The sequence below is a fragment of the Mus musculus genome, chromosome 14 (genome assembly GCF_000001635.26).
Source record: "Mus musculus strain C57BL/6J chromosome 14, GRCm38.p6 C57BL/6J".
NCBI lineage: Eukaryota > Metazoa > Chordata > Mammalia > Rodentia > Muridae > Mus > Mus musculus.
Genome location: NC_000080.6, coordinates 123942445 through 123962852, shown reverse-complemented (window position 1 = coordinate 123962852; position 20408 = coordinate 123942445). Strand labels below are relative to the sequence as shown.

General features: G+C 35.7%; 1 protein-coding gene across 2 annotated transcripts in view; it reads right to left on the bottom strand.

Moving 5' to 3' along the window:
* Positions 1-20408, bottom strand: part of Itgbl1 (integrin, beta-like 1) — a 318929-nt gene that overhangs the window by 16013 nt on the left and 282508 nt on the right. For both annotated transcript variants that reach the window (XM_006518921.4, NM_145467.2), the window contains one exon: positions 8166-8282. In XM_006518921.4, coding sequence (XP_006518984.1) covers positions 8166-8282 — 117 coding nt within the window. The remainder of the gene's footprint in view (positions 1-8165; positions 8283-20408) is intronic.

Sequence of the window (20408 nt, the reverse complement as noted above, 5' to 3'; positions counted from 1 at the left end):
ATTAACAATTTGCAACTTCATTTAAGTAACTGAATGTGGTTTGGGTGTGTTGGGAGACATGAGCTTGGAGAATGTAGAAGGCTATTAATGATTAAGTCAGGGGAAAATGAAGAGATTCCTGTTTTGAGTTCTGTCTTGATGGTAGAACATAGGCCTATGGGATTAACTGTGGGACTGAAGGTTGCACATATGGGACATTTTTAAAATTTTTCTGCCACCAAAACTAGAATAAAATACATTTTATCAAATATAGAAGTTTCAGGAAGTTAAAGGAATAACATCAACTCTTTGTTAAATTTCCTGTTTAAAGATACTGATTTACAAAGTCTGATAACCAACTGCATTCATATCAGAGCTTAGAGAGCAGGTTGGGGCTTAGTCTAGGCAAAAACACACTGATGTTTACAATTTTAAAAAAGTGCACACTGTTTTGAGTTTTAGAAGTAAATGAGCCAACCCAGGGAGAATACATTCTGATAAGCTCTAAGCTTTAAGGCTAGAATACAAAAAGAAAAGTCATGCAAGGAGTAAAATCCAGCAGAGGAGAAAAATACTATAACAAAAAATAGTGTCTCAGAAATGAAGCCTACTGAGCAGTTTCTGAACATTTTAGTTAAAAAATATAAAAGCAAACAAGTAGACAATTGTCTTCAAGTCAACTTTTCTCTAGCAAGCCACTCAAAGTTACAGAGTAAAGTAGCCACAGACAGCAGAACTCTAGAAAAATAGTCTATTGTGATAACTCACTGAGAACAGCCACCTTCATAGAAGGAATATTCTGGAATTATCTCTAGGGATTGAGCTTAATGACTATTCACAAGGTTCTGAAACTGCTTTTGCCTGCCTTCCTTAGACTTTGTACAGATGGCCAACTCTTTAGAGACAAAAGAAAAAAAATTAATCATCTTCTCTGACATGTTCATCTCTTCTCAGTGCCTTCATCTTCACACTGAAATATGCACTGAGAATGCTCTGTACCTCACTGTGTAGTGCAATACAATACTCACTGCAGATGTGTATTTGCATTTAGTTAAACTAGGTAATTTTTAAAAATTAGTTTCTTGATCTTTTTAGGCATAGGACAAGTAGTCAATAGTCATATAGGTCTGTTGGTATCATAAATAATTCAGATGTCAGAAACCTCTGCCAACTATGCAAGATTGGTTGAATATGTCTAATTGAGATGATAACCTTTCCCAATGCAACTTAACTTGCCAGCTCTGTTAAACCATTGGACTGATGTTCTTAATTGGTAAACTAATTCATTTTATCTTTTATTGATTAAGTTAAACACTACAAATCCTTGTCATTTCTGAGTTTACAATCACAGATATATGATTTCCTTCAAATTATAGCTCATGCTGGAGAAGTCCCAGAAGAAATGGGAACTGATTGTGTAATTAAGAGGCGGCTCTTCATTATCCTCTCTTGCTTCTTAAATTGGACTCCTGGGCAGCTATTCTAAGAGCAAGGGGTAATGAGAAAAAGCAACCCGCAGTCTATTTCTCAGTCTCACCCTGGGTGTAGGGCACGTAGGAGGGAAGCCTCTGATTAAGCTTATATTCACTAAAATAATTAAACACACGTGAAACAGCATCTGAATATATTCTCTTTATGGAATTAGAAAAAGTATGCATTGCTGAAAATGAATAAATCTTAGGAACTATCACTCATACAAAGCATTTTTAAGTAGTGACTTTTTTGAAAAGAAAGTCATGCCAATTGATAGTTACATCCATTTTAGTTGTTAACAAAAAAATGTTCAGAGAAAATCCACATACCCTGTATGGTGATGGAACATGACTCACACAGAAGTTAATTAAATGAAGAATGGTCCTACTTCACACTGATTTTCCTTTTGCCATTTTTGTGACTCGTTTTGAGGTTGCAATTTTGGTTCAATCAAAACTGAACTCTTTAAAATTATGAAATTAGTTACATTCACCTTTGAGTACAATTGCTAATTTATCTTAACCTGCCAGAGTAGGTTTAATTATCTTTACTTTTATTGTTAAGAAAGTGGATAAACAATATTAGCTCTTGGTTTTTACATGCTTGCTGATTAGGTAGACATGTAGATATTTTGGGTTTACATATTTGTTGAAAAATATTCTCAAACAGTCCCTGCTTTTGAGTTAGAAGCTGTATTTAGTTCTCTGCCCACAACCTGAATATGCAGAGTTCTAACTAAATGTCAAGGTGAACCCATAAATCAGTGAGGTGGTAGACTGAGCACATGATCAAATTCAAAATGTTCCTTTATTCTATTCTATCAGCCTAGAGTATCCAAATATTTCATACTTACTTAGTAGTGGTGTGCCCATCACTGGCTTCCTATAACAGAGGAGCATTAACTTCCTAGTTAACCTTAACTTTTAACTTGACACAGCCTAAGTTCACCTGAGAAGGAAGTTTCAATTAAGGGATTGGCAAGATCAGACTGGCCCATGAACATGTCTATGGGCGCTTTCTTGATTCTTAATTGATGTAAGAGGGCCCATCTATATAATCAGTGCAATTTGATATACTAGAGAATTTGGACTTTCCCTAGCTATATTACCAAATTCCCTAGCTATATTTCAATGGGACTAATAAACATATTTGAAAAGAGTTCTATCTCTTAAAGGAAATCTAGAAAGAAATACAATGAAATGTCATCATATATTATTTAGGGAGATAGATAGATAGATGATAGATAGATAGATAGATAGATAGATAGATAGATAGATAGATAGACAGATAGATAGATAGAGATATCACCATATATTAGTATATATGATATATGACCACACACACACACACACACACACACACACACACACACACACACACACATACATCTTTTCAACAGAAAGTTTCTCTGTGTAGCCTTGACTATCCTGGAACTCACTCTGTAGACCAGACTGGTCTCAAGCTCAGAGATCCATCTGCCTGTGTCTCCCAAATGCTGGAATTAAAGGTATAAGCCATCACTATATAACTTGGTGATATTTTTATCAATGAATTTCATTTTTTGCTCTATTCTTTAATTAAATGTTTCAAAGGAAATGATAAATTAAAATAATTTTAGTATCCATTATTTGTTGGAAAAATTAATAATGAAATCTGCAGGCAACAAATGGAACTGAAATATATTATTATATTAGTGAATTAATCCAGATTCAAAAATACACATACTATGTTTTTTCTTCTTTATGCTGTTAGCTTCTAACTTTTGCAAAAGTGTGTTTTTGTGAGAGTGAGTATAGTTATAAGCTAAGAAACAACTAAAAATGGGTCCACTAGATGGGAAGAAATTAGGGGATGGATTGGGAAGAATAAAATAACACAGGCTGAGTAAGAAAAACAATGTGGAAGTCGAAATACTGAGTGTGAAAGAATGGAGCAGAAAGAAGGAGTTCAAAAACAAACAGTATATATAAAGATGCTGCAATATATTTTGTTGTTTTGCATGCTGATTAAAAAATGAATTAAAAGGGAAAAATCCTTGTTTCCACAATGTATAACAAATAGAGACAAAATATTTTGTATTGTGCATAACATCTGGGTAAAGAGCTCCAAATAAAGCATTTCCAACAGGTTCAAGATCAACTAAGAATTACTTAAGGATGCAAGAATATGTGGTTGTCAGGATAGATTAGCAGTTAAGAGCACTCACTGCTCTTGTGGAGAACCTAGGTTTGGTTCACAGAACCCAGGTCACCCTTCTGGCCCCAAGGGATGATGCCCTCTTTTGGTAGTTGAGGATACCTGCATATACTGGGTGCATATACTCAGGCATACTCACATATACATAAAGCAAACCATATTTTTAGAAGACACAGAAAATAAAATATCTTTCCTCAACATAACAAATACTTTTATTCACTATGATTTTGTTTAGCCTTCTCAGACATAAATACTTTCACATTAAATACCACATACCCAAAGCTGTTGTAAAACCAAACCAAGTCTACTCCAACTTGAAGACTACTATACTCCATAATTCTATGTTCACAAATTCTGAGACTCCCTTAATTTCTAATTTATTTGAAGGATGCTCTTTATGCTAAGTTTGAAAATAATTTGAAGTGTGGAAGATGATGAAGGAGAAGAGAGGAAAGGATTTTGATTATATTCACATGCACAGAACCTCACTGAGTTATGTACCCCTGGAAAGCATTGCATACAAAGGGAAAGTACAACAGTTCCCTGGAGGTCATCTGGAAACAGATCTGGTAAGATTATTCAGAAGAATGTGAGAGATAAAGAGCAGAATATTAGGTAGGATCATGATATATCCCAGCTTCTCCATCCAAGTTGCCCTTGATGAAGAACCCATTTTTTTTTTTCAATATGGAGATAACTAGCAAACTCCAAGTATAAGTTCCTCTGTCCATCTAACACTGCAAAGAAACCTAGGAGTCACTAGGGTTGACTATAGATACCACTAGTATCATTCATTATATCAGGAGTGATTATAAATGCTACTTATCTTCTGGAATTAGAGCTTTTTTTCTGGTTCAATTAAAAGTTCACACTGTTGTTCCAGACCAGCCTCCTTTCAAGGACATGGGGCAGAAGCCAACATCTTGCCATCATCAGATATGGGCATTCTGCTTCATAGGGGCTCATATACTCATATGACTGTCTTCTCTTCAGATCATAGGCCAGACACACAGAGGTGAGCTCTACAGTGCAGATAGTGATGTATCAATCTCAGAAGAACTTCTGTAGGAGCCTAAGTCCCACTCTATGATTTCTCAAATGGGGATTTTAGATACCCCACAAAAGCTTTTTGTGAGTTACACAAGTCATGAGAACTTTTGACTTTCTTACAGAGTGCTTGCTGTACTGTGTATTTATTATTACAACTGGTTCAGGTACAAATGTCTTTTATAATGGAGAGTCTCCTGCATTTTAAGATGAGTCAAGAAATAGAAAAAGCATGATATTAAAACAGCCAAGCTCACTATAATCTCTCCCATAAAGCATAATCAGAAAATACAGAAATTAAAAACCACATTAATTTCATTCACCTCTTTAATGAAACCACTATACGAAGGTCAGTGCAAAGCTAAGATATGAAGCATTGTTCACCTTTCTAGTGGCACTTAAAATGAACTATATATAGTTTGCACTAATCCTTGTTTTGTTTCAGACTTACTTATTTCTAAGTTTATTTTCACCTCCAATCTCACTGAATACAGAGTGATGGGATCACATATGTGCAATGGTAGAAAATACCATGGTTCAGATTTGTAGACCCAGCTAAGGTCAAAGAATGTTATTATTTTCTTTCATTTTAAGCTTTCACATTCTAAACAAGTATCTCTTACATGGTCTCTTCAGTGCCACATTCTGTTCATTTTACTCTTTTTTTTAACCAATATTGATGATTTAAAGACTGTCTGGCACAGTGTTGAAAAGTTCTTTTGTTTTTCTGAGTACAAGAAAGATATGATAAGCCTTATATAAATATATACATGTTAGGTTTGATTTGACATGAAAAGGTATTGAGTTCAGTATTAATGGGTCAATTATATTCAAATGAACTATGTTTGAACCAAAAAAAAAAAAAATAAAACAAAGTTGTGTGTTGAGTAATCATTGAAAATATTGTGGCCAAAGGAAAAAATCTAATTCCACACTTATCCTGAGTCTGATGATTCTGCATTTGTTAATTCAGTGTTCAGGGTGGTCTTATAGAAAATAGCTGCCATATATACAAAGGACTGACTATATGTTGGCCTTCATATTTGGGGTATGTTATTAGTCAAAACACCAGTAACGGCTAGTTAGTTATATCTAATGGTTTTTGCTCTTTATTCTTACTTAAAACATGACCAAGCCATTATAAAAAAGATCCCTCCCTGAAAGAACTGTCCTTAACTTAGCAATAGGACTCTGAGATGTATAATGCTGTGGAGTACACTTGCCCTGGGTGCAAGATTGTGGCAGAGAATCAGGCCCTGAACTGTGAGCTGAATAGTTGACAGGTAGCCCAGGTGAAAGAGGAAGTAACCACCACACTTGGCATTACCTATACTGAGTGGGGACTCCAGTAAGAAGTCTAAATGTGTATAAAGGTCTCCTAGAGTGAACCACGGTTGTAGAAGGATAGGGCAGATCAGCATATGTATAGATATGTCTATTCTATTGTATATGAATACATATATAAATGTCTATATGTATGTCTATTCTATTGCTATATACTCTACAAGGAATGACGAACTGAATGATTAGCAAATCTCGAGAACATTCAACAAATGAGAATATGCTCAATGGTCTTCTACACTCCTCAGAGAAGAAACATAAACCATCTGGCATAAAAGTTGTGTTCTTTTGAAGTATATGGTGTTAGCTATGACAGATACCCACTGACATTCTTTCATCCTTATTTATTTTGTTGAATTTTGCTGCCTGAAGGTTTCTTTCAGCCATGGGAGCTGATCACATACCTGTGAGTCATGCTGATGTAGTAAGAAGACAAATGCTAGAAGTGGGCATTAGGGAACAATTTATGGATGAGAATTTTGTTTGCATAAATTTAGAAGTTCATCTCTTATGCTAGAATGAATTTCTAGTTGAACCTATATGTAATTTTAATCAAGTAGCTTTTATCAAATGACTTTTCTTCCTTAATACAACTTTCAGTTCTCATTACCTTTTTCAACAAACAACCACTCAATATATTTCTTAGAACCTGTTCTAAGCTCTGAGACAACTCCATTTCTCCTTGCTCTTGGAAGGATTTCCGCTCTAGTTTGTACATGAGCATTTTACTAACGTAGATCATGGAAGTCTATTCTCTTGGAAACAGAGTCAAGTTTGTGAAGATGGACAATACCAAAGGGCATTCACATGAAATCCTGAGAATTTTTCAAGCAAAACCCTTCTACGGGTTGTCTCATCCACCCAATTAGCATTTGCTCTTGCATGACAGGTAAAAAATTCTGTTTTAGTTTTTGATAAAAATGTTCATGGAGGAAAAATAGATAATTTAATGTACATAGAGATTTAATAGGTTTCTACCAAATCAAACACTTCAAATAATTTATTCAATTATTCTGGGCAAGGAGCTTCATGTTAGGTTAACATTGAATACCAGAGAGGAAAGGACAACAAACATAACCAGACCATTGTGAGAGGATCCCAGTCTGCAGGCACTGTCCCTAGCTGAGCGACAAGATTATGGTAAGAATAGTAAGGCCCATATAGAACTTTCTAGATACTAGCTACACTATACACACATGCACACACACACACACACACACACACACACACACACATGTAAAATTGTAAGTGTCTCAGAGGTTACAGAACATAGAGGTGATCTACATATATAAGAAGGTTGACGTGAACCTATAAAGATAGACAGATGTGTAGTGATGATAGAGTGAGAAGAGAGTTGCCAGATGAAGATCAAAAGGTACCACCAACATGATTCTTAATAATACAAAGCATTTCAAGACTTTCAGGACTAGCATAATTCAGATCCATATGCCTGCTCCTGGATGGTGCTCATCTCAGCATTTCAACTCCTGGACTTTCATCTTCTCATTTTAATTTTCCATCAACCCTTGCTCTGCCTTTTTCTTTATATGGATAATTAATTTTCAGGGGACTTTTGGCATCCAAGAACAAAGCAAGAAGTTGAGTTTCTACCTCTTGTGATTCTGTAGTTGAACTTAAACTGTAATCTTACAGTTTCCTTCCCAAGTTTCTGGGTGATATTTCATTTCTCCCTCAGTGTTTCTGAGTGAAATAATAGAAATCATGAATAGATGTTGGCTTGCATGGAAGCCTTTTGCTTGCCACCATCTAGCATAGAACTTAGAAATTGATTAAGACAGTCTTTTCACATATCCACAAGTCAAGTGTTCTTGTTTATAAAAATGGTAATAAAGCTATATTGCTTTTATATGTAATGGTGTATTATTTTTGTATGTTTTTCTAATTGGATATTTTATTTATTTATGTTTCAAATGTTATCCCCTTTCCCAGTTTCCTCTCTGCAAGCTCCTATCCCATCCCCCCTTACCCTGCTTCTATGAGGGTACTGCACCACACACCTACCCACTACTACCTCAAACAGTATATGCCTTTTTTTTTGAACAGCAACTTTAAATAGTCTAAACAAAGAAGAAGGGCAAATGAAGTAAAGCTGAGAGAACAGTTACTACCTCCGCAGACCACACCATCCAGGTCCTCGCAGCGCCGGTCATCACACTCACAGGTCTTGCCATAGACTCTGCTGTCCCCAGGAGGGTAACAAGTGCATCTGCCACATTCGCATCTGCCTACAAGGTAACCAGAGAGAGCAGGGAGAGGACAGTCAGCCTGAGCAGGGTCTTCAGGGAAACAAGCACATTCAAAACCCAAATATCCCAAAGTGTTCAGCAAATACTTTCTCAACCTTCTCTACGACACACTGAAATTCAAACACACATGCCAAGAAACCAGGGAATGGAAAGGACAGTGGCTGGCTCAGAAGTTGGCCATTTTTTATGGCACTTTTTAATCAACCCTGAGGGATAATTCCATGATGAAATTATTTAATACCTAGTTCAAATGTGCCATTAAAAATAATTACATCACATCAAAGTATCATAAATAATATACATAAAATATTCATATATAATCAGTACATACTTTCATTTAATTTAAAATACTTTAGTTATTTAAAACTTCTTTTAATTGGAGATAAAGTGACACATGAGAAAAAAAGTAATCATATGTATATTTCTTTTTGATAATTCAGTGATTATTTGTGGCTGATTTTCTAGTTAATAAAATTCATCTTACTATGAAACATACATCAAAAACCATGACCTTCAAATATTTAGCCCCAAAACTCAAACTACAAACATATTGCAGAATGAGTTTGATTCCTGCTTAGACAAGTCCCTCAGCTAGTGAGATGAAAATTGCCCTCATTATTTTTTCAGCTGTATCTAGATGCTGATCATTGATCTCTTGCTTTGTCTCATTTTATTTTTACAATACTACATATTGACTACCACATTAAGCTCATTTTACAAGACAAGAAATTGAGATTTCAATGAAGCTAAGTAGTTATTTATAGTTAATATTAAAATCAAATTTCACATCCATTCTCACTGACCTCAGAGCTTGTTCACCTATTAAGTCATACTGTATCTTAATATGGCATCAAGAGACTGCACAGGAAGAAACTTCCTTTTGTTTGAGAAATCAGACTTGTTTGCCAGAAATTCATCTGGTGACAGTGCTTCAAGACAGCTGTTACTCCTAGTCATTAGCCTGGCTATCATAATTACACACCCACTGATATGATCCTACAATGCTTCAGGACTGCATTTGGTCCAGCAATGCTGTTGCTGTATTTGTATCTTGTTAATGAAATTCAGTATTGGCAGTGATGGAGGAAAAACATTAGTATTTAGAATCATACAGTCTCGGAGCTGAAATTACAGATGATCTAATTTTCAGTGATTCAGTCTTCTGGCAGGAGTGTGGGGTCAGTGTCGCCTTAGAATACTATCAACAATGAGACACTTTCAACAAGTTTTTTTTCCCCCTCTCTCTATCCTGTCTTCTAAACAACTCCTATTTCTACTTGAGAGTAGTTGCAACTTTAACAACAGAGAAGGATCTCTTCCTCAATGAAAATCCTTCTTGGCCATTGGTGACCAGAATGGTGACACAGGAAAACTTCATGCTAGAGATCTGATTCTTAAGCATAGATCTAATATCCAAGATGAATCAGAGAGCTTAGCCTAGCCCACAATTCCAGCAACCTGTGTCCTGGATGTTCCTGTCATCCAGGCTGGTACAGAGGCTGATGATGTGACCATGAACTTTTTATAAAATATATTTTCTGTGTTTGGTGGTTGTATATGGGATGGATCCCTGGGTGGGGCAGTCTCTGGATGGTCTTTCTTTCTGTCTCAGCACCGAACTTTGTCTCTGTAAGTCCTTCCATGGGTATTTTGTTCCCCATTCTAAGAAGGAGCAAAGTATCCACACTTTGGTCTTCCTTCTTCTTCAGTTTCATGTGTGTTTCAAATTGTATCTTGGATATTCTAGGTTTCTGGGGCTAATATCTGCTTATCAGTGAGTGCATATCGCATATGCCAGCAAGATTTTTCCTGACAGAACCATGACATATCTCTCTCTTGTGAGGCTATGCCAGTGCCTTGAAAATACAGAAGTGGATGCTCACAGTCCTCTTTTGGATGGAACACAGGGCCCCTAATGAAGGAACTAGAGAAAGTAACCAAAAAGGTAAAAGGGTCTGCAAACTTATAGGAGGAACAACAATATGAACTAACCAGTACCCCCAAGAGCTGTGTCTCTAGTTGCATATGTAGCAGAAGATGGCCTAGTTGGCCATCAGTGGGAGGAGAGGCCCTTAGTATTGCAAAGATCATAATGCCCCAGTACAGGGGAATGCCAGGAAGCAGGAGTGGGTGGGTTGAGGAGCATGGTGGGGAGAGGGTATAGGGGGCTTTGGGAATAGCATTTGAAATGCAAATGAAGAAAATATCTAATAAAACATGCCCTTAATTTAAAAATTAAAAAAAATGTATTTTCTCCCATTTGTAAAGCACATCGTCAATGGTGGGTATTCACTGAAGACACAGGCATCTCTCACATAGCCTATTTCATCCTAATCGTGTACTTTATACAATCTCCTCTAGTAAATCCCACCAATGGTTAGAAGCCAGTGGAATTATAAGCTCTCTATGGCACCATCTTTTCTCTCATGCTTGGTTATATGGCAGAATTGCTCCTTGACACCCATCTAGTATATCTTCACTATTAAAACACTAAGTACAATTCTATACTAGATAATTAATACTTAAATCCTATCAAAACAGTGAGATCTTCCCAGTTCAAAGTACCAGTGAGTTTTTGATTGTGTTGGCAATTAGCAAAGGTCTCAGCTACTGAAGTAGAAAGAATATATGAATATATATATGCATAATTAAAAAATGATTGAAAAAGAAAATGGATTTAATCTATTTTTTCATTTAAAAATGATACTATTTTACAAATTCTTCTAAAGTTTTGAAGATATGAATGTGATTTCATCAACTATTATAAAATTAAAATTATCATAAATAAGAACTAAAGTGAATAATAACATAAGCCTAGTTCTAGTAAGTGTTATTTGTATCATATTGTCAATAAAAACAATAAATTCAATCAATGCTCAAATAAAAGTAAACAAGTATTTAGTTTATAAGAAATGCTTATGTGATGAGAAACTATTTCAGTGAATAAAAATCAGTATTATCCTACCAAAACTTTATATTTAAAGTATATTCTATACTAATTTGGACTAACTACTCTTATATGTAAATAGCATAGAAAGTTATTATTAACATTGACAACAAGCCAGTCTAGTAATACTATCTATAAAAGACAGTAATGACACCTGTTCAGTGTTTTAAGGCTTATTAAACATTAGTAAAGAATAATAATGAAAGAAGGAAGATATCTAAGAGTTCAGATAAAAATAGACTTTATGCATTTCACATCTAACATAGAAAACCCAGAAACAGTCTAATTCAGGCATTGAAAAAAATGCACCGTACAAAGTTCTATGTATAGCTAATCATTTAAAAGATTTAAATATATCTCATTTAAATTAATCTTAACTTAGACTCTTTTGCTTAAGGTTCCTAATTAAATATAGGAATATTTTTCCAAAAAAGAGCCAAGTCTACATTTTCTGCTTCTCTAAACAGGTTGTCTCATTATACAAAATATTGACTACAAATAAGATAGTTGGAAAAGGTGCATATTACCAAACACTAAATATTTTTGGATCATCTTTTCAGACTCTAAAATGACTATTAGTATGAAACTAATTTGATTAATATTTGTATATGGAAAGTCAAATACTTTCACTAGTTGCTTTATTAAATAGAGAGAAAGTTGAATTTTTCTAGAGCTTTTTTTCTCTTTAGGACCAACTATAAATAAAACTATCTCAAAAACCTTAAAACAATCATTAGTAAAGGAAGCTTAAAATTTCACATTGCTATGAATATTTCTGACCATTTTAGATGTGACAAGCTATTTGTCATAAGCTCTGTTCTATGCTTATCAAAGAATCAACTCTAGCATATTACTTTGTACCCATTCCTAATCCTGTCTACATAAATCCTCACATACTCTCCCATACGCAAATGCATGGCTTTAAAAAAAAACATGGTCTTATGTGGGTCCCCAGAGAAACTGGAGTGGGGGCTATCTCTAAAGCTGTTGGTTTACCTTTGGAATCTGTTCCCCAACAGGGCTGCATTGTTTGGCCTCAGTGGGAGAGGATGCTCCTAACCCTGCAGAGACTTGATATGCCTAGGCTGGAGGGTACCTGGTGGGGCACTCTCTCAGAGAAGAGAGAAGTAGAGGGGGAGGGACTCTGTAAAGGGGGGCCTGGGAGAGGGCAGAAATGGGATGTAATAAATAAATAAAATAGTTTATAGCGAACAAAAAAACATGGTCTTTGAAAACACGATATCATGCTTTTCTCTGAAAATAAGTAGGTTGTGGGAAGGAATGAATATCAAAGTCAGAAGGATAAACCAATATCTTCTTAACAGGATAATGTAAACCTGGTGATTGTGGTTGGGAGGAATATGTAGGAGCTTTAAGAAAATATAAATAAGTGAGAAACAGGGAGCATCTTAGGCTGGAAATGAGCAATTCAGCAGTACAAGGCAGAGCAAGAATCTCAAAAGAGATTGTTGTTCTTGTAATTCCATTCTCATCATGACCTGCTGCAATCCTCTTGACATACCGCTAATTAGCAATCTCTTTCAGTGACCAAACTAGTTCCTTTCCTGAATCATTTTGTACGGTAGCTCAGAAGTCATAGAGCTCTCCTTTTTCTCTTCTGTTAGGTTTTTCCTGTTTTGCCCAGTGTATCCTGGTAGCTTTTCTTCTTTATACAGATGATGAATCTTGGAATGTCTTGAAACCCATTCTTCGAAATGTCTTTCTTCTGTATGCTCCCAAATACCTTCTCTCCCTCTATATTTTAAAACTATCTCACATGAAGAACTTACATGACATGGAACTAGACCCTGTCCCTGTGAAGAATCTTATATCCCTTGATGAAACAATAATTTGATTAGTTATATAAAATGATCCACTCAAACTAAATAATTTCCTACATCATGGTTAATAAGGAGTATCATAGTTAATAAGGAGTAATCAAAATCAAAGATCAGACAGAAACATGCTTGTTATAGCTGTTATTATTAAAAGTGCAAGTGAAAAATAAAATCAGAAAGAAAAGGAAATATTATCAAACGGTATGTTTGTATATGAAAATAAAATTATAATTGCATCAGAATACAAAGGAATATGGTAAAACATTTACTAAATTAGTAATTTTTTTGCATTCTAATAATAACCAAACCTAGCATGTTGGAAATTGTCTTATATACAAGAATATTAACACAAAACGAACACACTTAAACTGTATTAATGCATAGAGTCATCTTGAAGATCCAAAGAGTTTATCATTTTGTAAAGGAGATATTTAACTGCAGAATTGCAAGGAAGAAATTTCCATGAATAGGTTCAATTAATGTGGTACAAGTTTAAATGTGATAGATTTGTTTAAACACGAAATTATTCTCAAGTAAATATTCAGGTGTTCTATGAAACAAAATAAATAACTGTGTGTGCATGTATACATCTTGTGAAAAGAGTAAATAGCTATAAGAATCATATGGAAGTATCAAATGATATATAATCTAAATTCAATGTTCCCCTACTGTAGTAAATAAACTATTAATATTGGAAAATTAAAAAAATGAAAGAGGAAAACTAATAAAATTCATCACCTTGATAATAATTGCTTAATCAATTAAACTTGAAGAACTCTAAGACTATTAAAAAATAAACATCACATCAGTTCTACTCAATTTCATAGTATGAAAGAAAAAATACATGAGGAATACACACACACACATATGCACACACACACACACACACACACACTCACACACATACACACAAAACTCAAAACAAATAGTATTGCTTCATGGGATTGTAAAGGCATAAATATAAAACATGCAAAACACTACTAAAATAATTTTGATTATGAACAGAGGATAAAGCATTCATAAAATTAAATTGCATATATTAGCTTAAAAACAAAATCTTTAAGTAATATTTTAAAAGTAAAGAAATAATAGAACATTCAGTTACCTGGCAAGTTGACTTATTCTTTTGATTTTATCGTAAACAAATCTTACCAGGCCTTCTATACATATTATAAACCAAGATACTTTTATGAATAAGAAGTAATAGCAATAAGAACACTTTTGAATAAGAAAGCAGAAAACCCTTTTCTAAGATGCTATGGCTTATTTAAAGGAAGTTGCATTTGAAAGAAAGAGGAAGCCAACAGAAGCAGCACAAAGAATAGAGAGGCAAAGTTTAGAATATTGGACATTCTATTAGGATGAGGTGGCACTGTGGAGTATAAAGGAAAGATAGTCTCCACATGCATGGTGTGTGGGCAAATGGCTATAAAAGAAAATATTAACAAATTAATTAGGAGCCTTATATTCACTTAAAAAATTGGTAGAGCAAAAAGAGAACCCCAGAATGAGAGATATCAGCAAAACCACAAATCAGACAACTGTCTCATATCCCTAATACACAGAGGATTCTAAAATGACACCCACACATTAAACATGTGGACAACTGAGATGAAAGAGTACATGTGCAAGTTGGAAGTTGGAATAGACAATAAATACATGAGGAGAACCTTCTCTTACTTAAACTGGACTTCAATGATGTTCCACCACAGACCAGTCATGTTAACAAGAACTTAAAATCAAGCAACAAGCACAATGACTTTGAAAATGAAAGTCTTGAACAGAGGATGCTGGTATAGACAGGTAGAATATTGGGGTTGTTTGACTTTATTAAGTAGGATTGATATGAAGCTTTCAGAAACCAGTAATTTGATTCTTGGTTATATTAGAGAAAATATACATCTTTGCACCAGAGGATATTTCAGAACATCCTCCCTTACGATATCAAAGGAGAAATATCCCAAATATTCTATAACTATAGACTATTTACACACCTTAAATATAACACCACAGAGAAATTAATATGAAATACTGATAGGTGCAATATATGAATCTTCTCTTTTCATTTTAGTTTTCAAACTGTACTTGTGGGTGTGTGCATGTATGTCTCTATGTGTATATTCACACACACACACACACACACACACACACACACACATGAAAGTGTCCATAGAGACCAGAGGGATCAGAGTCTGCAGCAACTGGAGTTACAGACAGTAGTTGTGAGTTACCTGGTGTGAGTGCTGAGAACCTCATACCTTGTATCCTTTGCAGGAACAATAAGTAAACATCATAACTAGCATCAGGTAACATAAGAATCTTTAAAGCAAGAGGTCACTTATAAAATCCCACATACACTTTGATGCGGTCTTTTCCAAACAAGCAAGTCTAAATAATCAGTACTTAAATACAGACTTAGGAGGAAAACTTGAATGAAAGCACACTTGTGATGACTCTAAAAGGAATATCTTCTCAGAGGAGGAAGCATGTTGCTGGGGAGCAGAGGGAAAGGACTCAATAGCATGCAGGCATTATTGTATTTCCAGACTTAAGTGTGTAATTATACTAGTTCACAGTCCCTTAAGTAAATGTCATATACCTTTATGGGATTAATATTTCATTTTTAAGTTATAAAATTACTTTTTATTTTAAGAGTAAGACTGTTTGACTGCATTTGTGCATGTTTAAAACACATAAACTTGGTAGAAGTCCACTTAGAGGCTAGAAGAGAGCATCAGTTCTTCTGCAACTAGATATGCAAATTGTTTTTGATCTGCCATGTGGGTGCCCAGAACCAAACCCAGATTCTCTGCAAAAGTAACAAATGCTTTTTTTTTAAATTAGGTATTTTCTTCATTTACATTTCCAATGCTATCCCAAAAGTCCCCCAGATCCTCCCCTCCCCACTCCCCTCCCCACCCACTCCCACTTCTTAGCCCTGGCATTCCCCTGTACTGAGGCATATAAAGTTTGCAAGACCAAGGGGTCTCTCTTTCTAATGATGGCCGACTAGGCCATCTCCTGATACACATGCAGCTAGAGACACGAGCTCCGGGGGGGGGGGGTATGGATCCATCTCTCCATGTGCCTTCCCCCAGCCTTGAGCGGACTGAATGAGACCTGTTTCTGCTACAGTCCACTAGATCACCTAGGGTGGAGTCTTCTGACCTAGGTAAAGACCTAGCTTAAGTATATTGTGTGCCACATCTGCAGCTTCCTGCAAGAAGCTAGCTGCTGGGCAGCTGAACTTGCTTTCCTGAAAAGATCCTGACAAAGCAATGAAATCCTAGCAAAGTGGGGGGATGGGTCTCCCCCCTTTAAATTCAACACCCTACAGTTAAAAGATTGAGCCTTGATCAGGGAACTCGCCATTCTTCCCATCCATCCCCAGCTTTCCTTTCAGGAACCCAGTAACCTGTGGCTGCTGGAGGCAACATCTCCGGCCTTTAATAGGTTAGTTTTAAAAGTTTATTTCAGCCTAAGTCGTCTTTTAAAATGTTCAGTTCCTTTATTGAACATTCTTTAACTAAAATCAATTAATTCAGAAGATTCACCATTTAAAAGTTTGAATCACAAAATATTGAGAGAAGAATAGTATGGAATTTTCCTAAACATTAGATAGAGAAAGCTGTTCCAAACATGACATGCATAGATTTCCACACAAGAAAGGTAAAGGAAAGTATTGATAAATTGGAATATTTAAATGCCACTACTTTATTTAAAGCAAACTATAACATAAGGAAGAAAGTTATATAAATAAAGCACACACTAAATTAGCATCCTGCAAAGTAAACATTAAGTATATTACAAATATGTACATATACACGGTGTCATGAACATACACATAAGATCAAACTAAATGATGACTAGTGAACAAAAGAAGGGAACATTCAGTAGAAATATTTCCCACTGTTGAAAATGGAGAGATGTCTGGAAATATTGCTCTTGAAAAGTTCACCTCAGAAGTTAGTAGTCTAAAACTTGCATAAGGCTGACTGAAATTATGAAAGCAAATTTTGTTTTTCAGCCTATAGTTCTTCTTTTCCCTCTTCCTCCTCTGCAATTCCTTTTGATTCTCTGTTCTCTTCCTTGCTCCCAGCACCCACACACTTGTGCATCCAAACCCACACACACAATTTCTACTCCTCATTTCACTGATTTTGTGTGATTAGCATTATCTTCCTTAAGAAAGTATGACATAGAGGACACACATGACATTTTTCAAGGATGGGCTTAAGAAGACTCGATCAACACTCTTGAATATAAGTATTCATGCCATTACAACTCTGTTAGGGTAACACACAACAAGAATAACAACTAATATGCCAGCTACAATATTAAAAAGGATGTTAAAATACCATTAGTAATCAGGGAATAAAGGTGATGTGTATGAGTAGGCATACTCTACAGGGCTAACAAAAGTTTCTTTTAATGCAGGGTTGAGGTTTTTTGTTTTGGTTTTGTTTTGTTTTGGTTTTTTTTTTTTGGTATTTTCCTCATTTACATTTCCAATGCTATCCCAAAAGTCCCCCTTACCCTCCCCCACCCCCACTCCCCTACCTACCCACTCCCACTTTTTGGCCCTGGCGTTCCCCTGTACTGGGGCATATAAAGTTTGCAAGTCCAATGGGCCTCTCTTTCCAGTGATGCCGACTAGGCCATCTTTTGATACATATGCAGCTAGAGTCAAGAGCTCCGGGGTACTGGTTAGTTCATAATGTTGTTCCACCTATAGGGTTGCAGATACCTTTAGCTCCTTGGGTATTTTCTCTAGCTCCTCCATTGGGGGCCCAGTGATCCATCCAATAGCTGACTGTGAGCATCCACTTATGTGTTTGCTAGGCCCCAGCCTAGTCTCACAGAGACAGCTATATCAGGGTCCTTTCAGCAAAATCTTGCTAGTGTATGCAATGGGGTCAGCGTTTGGAAGCTGATTATGGGATGGATCCCTGGATATGGCAGTCTCTAGATAGTCCATCCTTTTGTCTCAGCTCCAAACTTTGTCTCTGTAACTCCTTCCATGGGTGTTTTGTTCTCAATTCTAAGAAGGGGCAAAGTGTCCACACTTTGGTGTTCCTTCTTCTTGAGTTTCATGTGTTTTGCAAATTGTAACTTATATCTTGGGTATTCTAAGTTTCTGGGCTAATATCCACTTATCAGTGAGTACATATCCTGAGGAATACCGAATGGCTGAGAAACACCTGAAAAAATGTTCAGCATCCTTAATCATCAGAGAAATGCAAATCAGAACAACCCTGAGATTCCATCTCACACCAGTCAGAATGGCTAAGATCAAAAATTCAGGTGACAGCAGATGCTGGCAAGGATGTGGAGAAAGAGGAACACTTCTCCACTGTTGGTGGGATTGCAAGCTTGTACAACCACTCTGGAAATTAGTCTGGCGGTTTCTCAGAAAATTGGACATGGTACTATGGGAGGATCCCGCAATACTTCTCCAGGGCATATATCCAGAAGATGTTCCAACTAGTAAGAAAGAAACATGCTCCACTATGTTCATAGCAGCCTTATTTATAATACCCAGAAGCTGGAAAGAACCCAGATGCCCCTCAACAGAGGAATGGATACAAAAAATGTGGTACATTTACACAATGGAATACTACTCAGCTATTAAAAAGAATGAATTTATGAAATTCCTAGGCAAATGGTTGGACCTGGAGGGGATTATCCTGAGCAGGGTTGAGTTTTTCAGTGCTGAATCAAGTGCTAGCAGGCGACACAATTAAAAAAAATGTATTAGATATAAATAGACGTAGAGCTAGAGATAGACATAGATAGATGGCAGATGATTGATAGATGATAGATAGATGAGAAAGAAAGAGAGAGACAGAGACAGAGACAGAGAGAGAGAGAGAGAGAGAGACCGAGAGAGAGAGAGATTATGTGTTGCTGTGTGTGTAGGAAGATATGTCCCCGTGAGTGCAGGTGATTGTAGAAATCACAACAGGCCATTGCATCTCCTGCAGTTGGAGTTTACAGATACTTTTGAGTTTCCCCAACACTCACACTTTTAACTTTAAATAGGACTGGATTTTGATCTTGACATATCTGCCAGCAAACATGATTATTTTGAAGAGTAAGTGAGACCTCATTCATCACCATTTTCAAAATGGGCACATTACCCATTTTGAAACTAATGTGAAAGCTAAAAGATGTAATGAATACAAAGGTACAAAGGACATTTCCAATGATCTGTGCCCAATAGATGTTCCACAGATATCACACATTGTCATTATATCCCAGTACCACTACCACTGCATATACCTTTAATAATAAAACATGTTGGGGACACATACTTCATTTACTTATATATAATTTGCCCACTTTTTTCCCTCACTTCATTTTTCAATTAAATCAACCAAAATTTGTACTTCCTGCTCTAGAATGAGATTATTTAAGAAGAGGCCCCTTATACTGACAGCACCTGCCAGGATGGTAACATCAAGCACACTGTCTATGACCTTATTTTTCTCCTTTTATGAAATAGTGTAAACCATGCTTGCAGTACATGCTCAATAGTTGGAAAGTAATTAGAGGCTCACATAAAACAGAAAAGAGATTAGCACTTTACTAACATAGTCCTGCTTTGCCTAAAATAATAGGTTTACCATAGCAACCTGATTGCACTAGAAAAAGTGCCTGCCAAATACATCCTAAGTTCCCTTGAAATTTCTATGAGATGAAATTAAGCATCTGAGAACTATAATATTCTGTACCATTTCATCTAAGTACAAATATTTTTTTTCTGGGTAAATGAAGTAGTCTTGCCTCTGAGATTTGAAGGTGAAATAGCACTTCTGCCTTTCATTTCAAAACAAGCAGAAAAAGCCTTTGACTACCACCCACATTGACATCACACATCAAATTTTACATGAGGAAATTACTCCTGATTTTAAAGTATAAACAATGGCAGTCCTTCTATTTGGACATTCATCTTAGAACAAGATAATGAAGTTGCCATGGAGTCATGTGAAGAAATTAGACATCTTAATAAATGTTGTACTAATAGGATTTTCTGTGTCTTCACTAAACTCTTTAAAATTGAAAATACAAAAGGAATAATAGACCTTACTCATGTTGCTTTTTTTTTTTTTTTTTTTTTGATAGTAAGAAAAACATCACAGGGCCAATCATCTAGCCCTCCAAAGGAGGCTATCTCATTTCAACCTCATATAGTTTCTAAAAATAGCAAAATATTATTCAAACCTCATTTTTTCTAACAAAAACCTTAGATATTGGGTAGAAATATCTCACTCACACAAAGGTACCTCAAAACTTGCAGGTGCAAGGTTAAAATGTCAG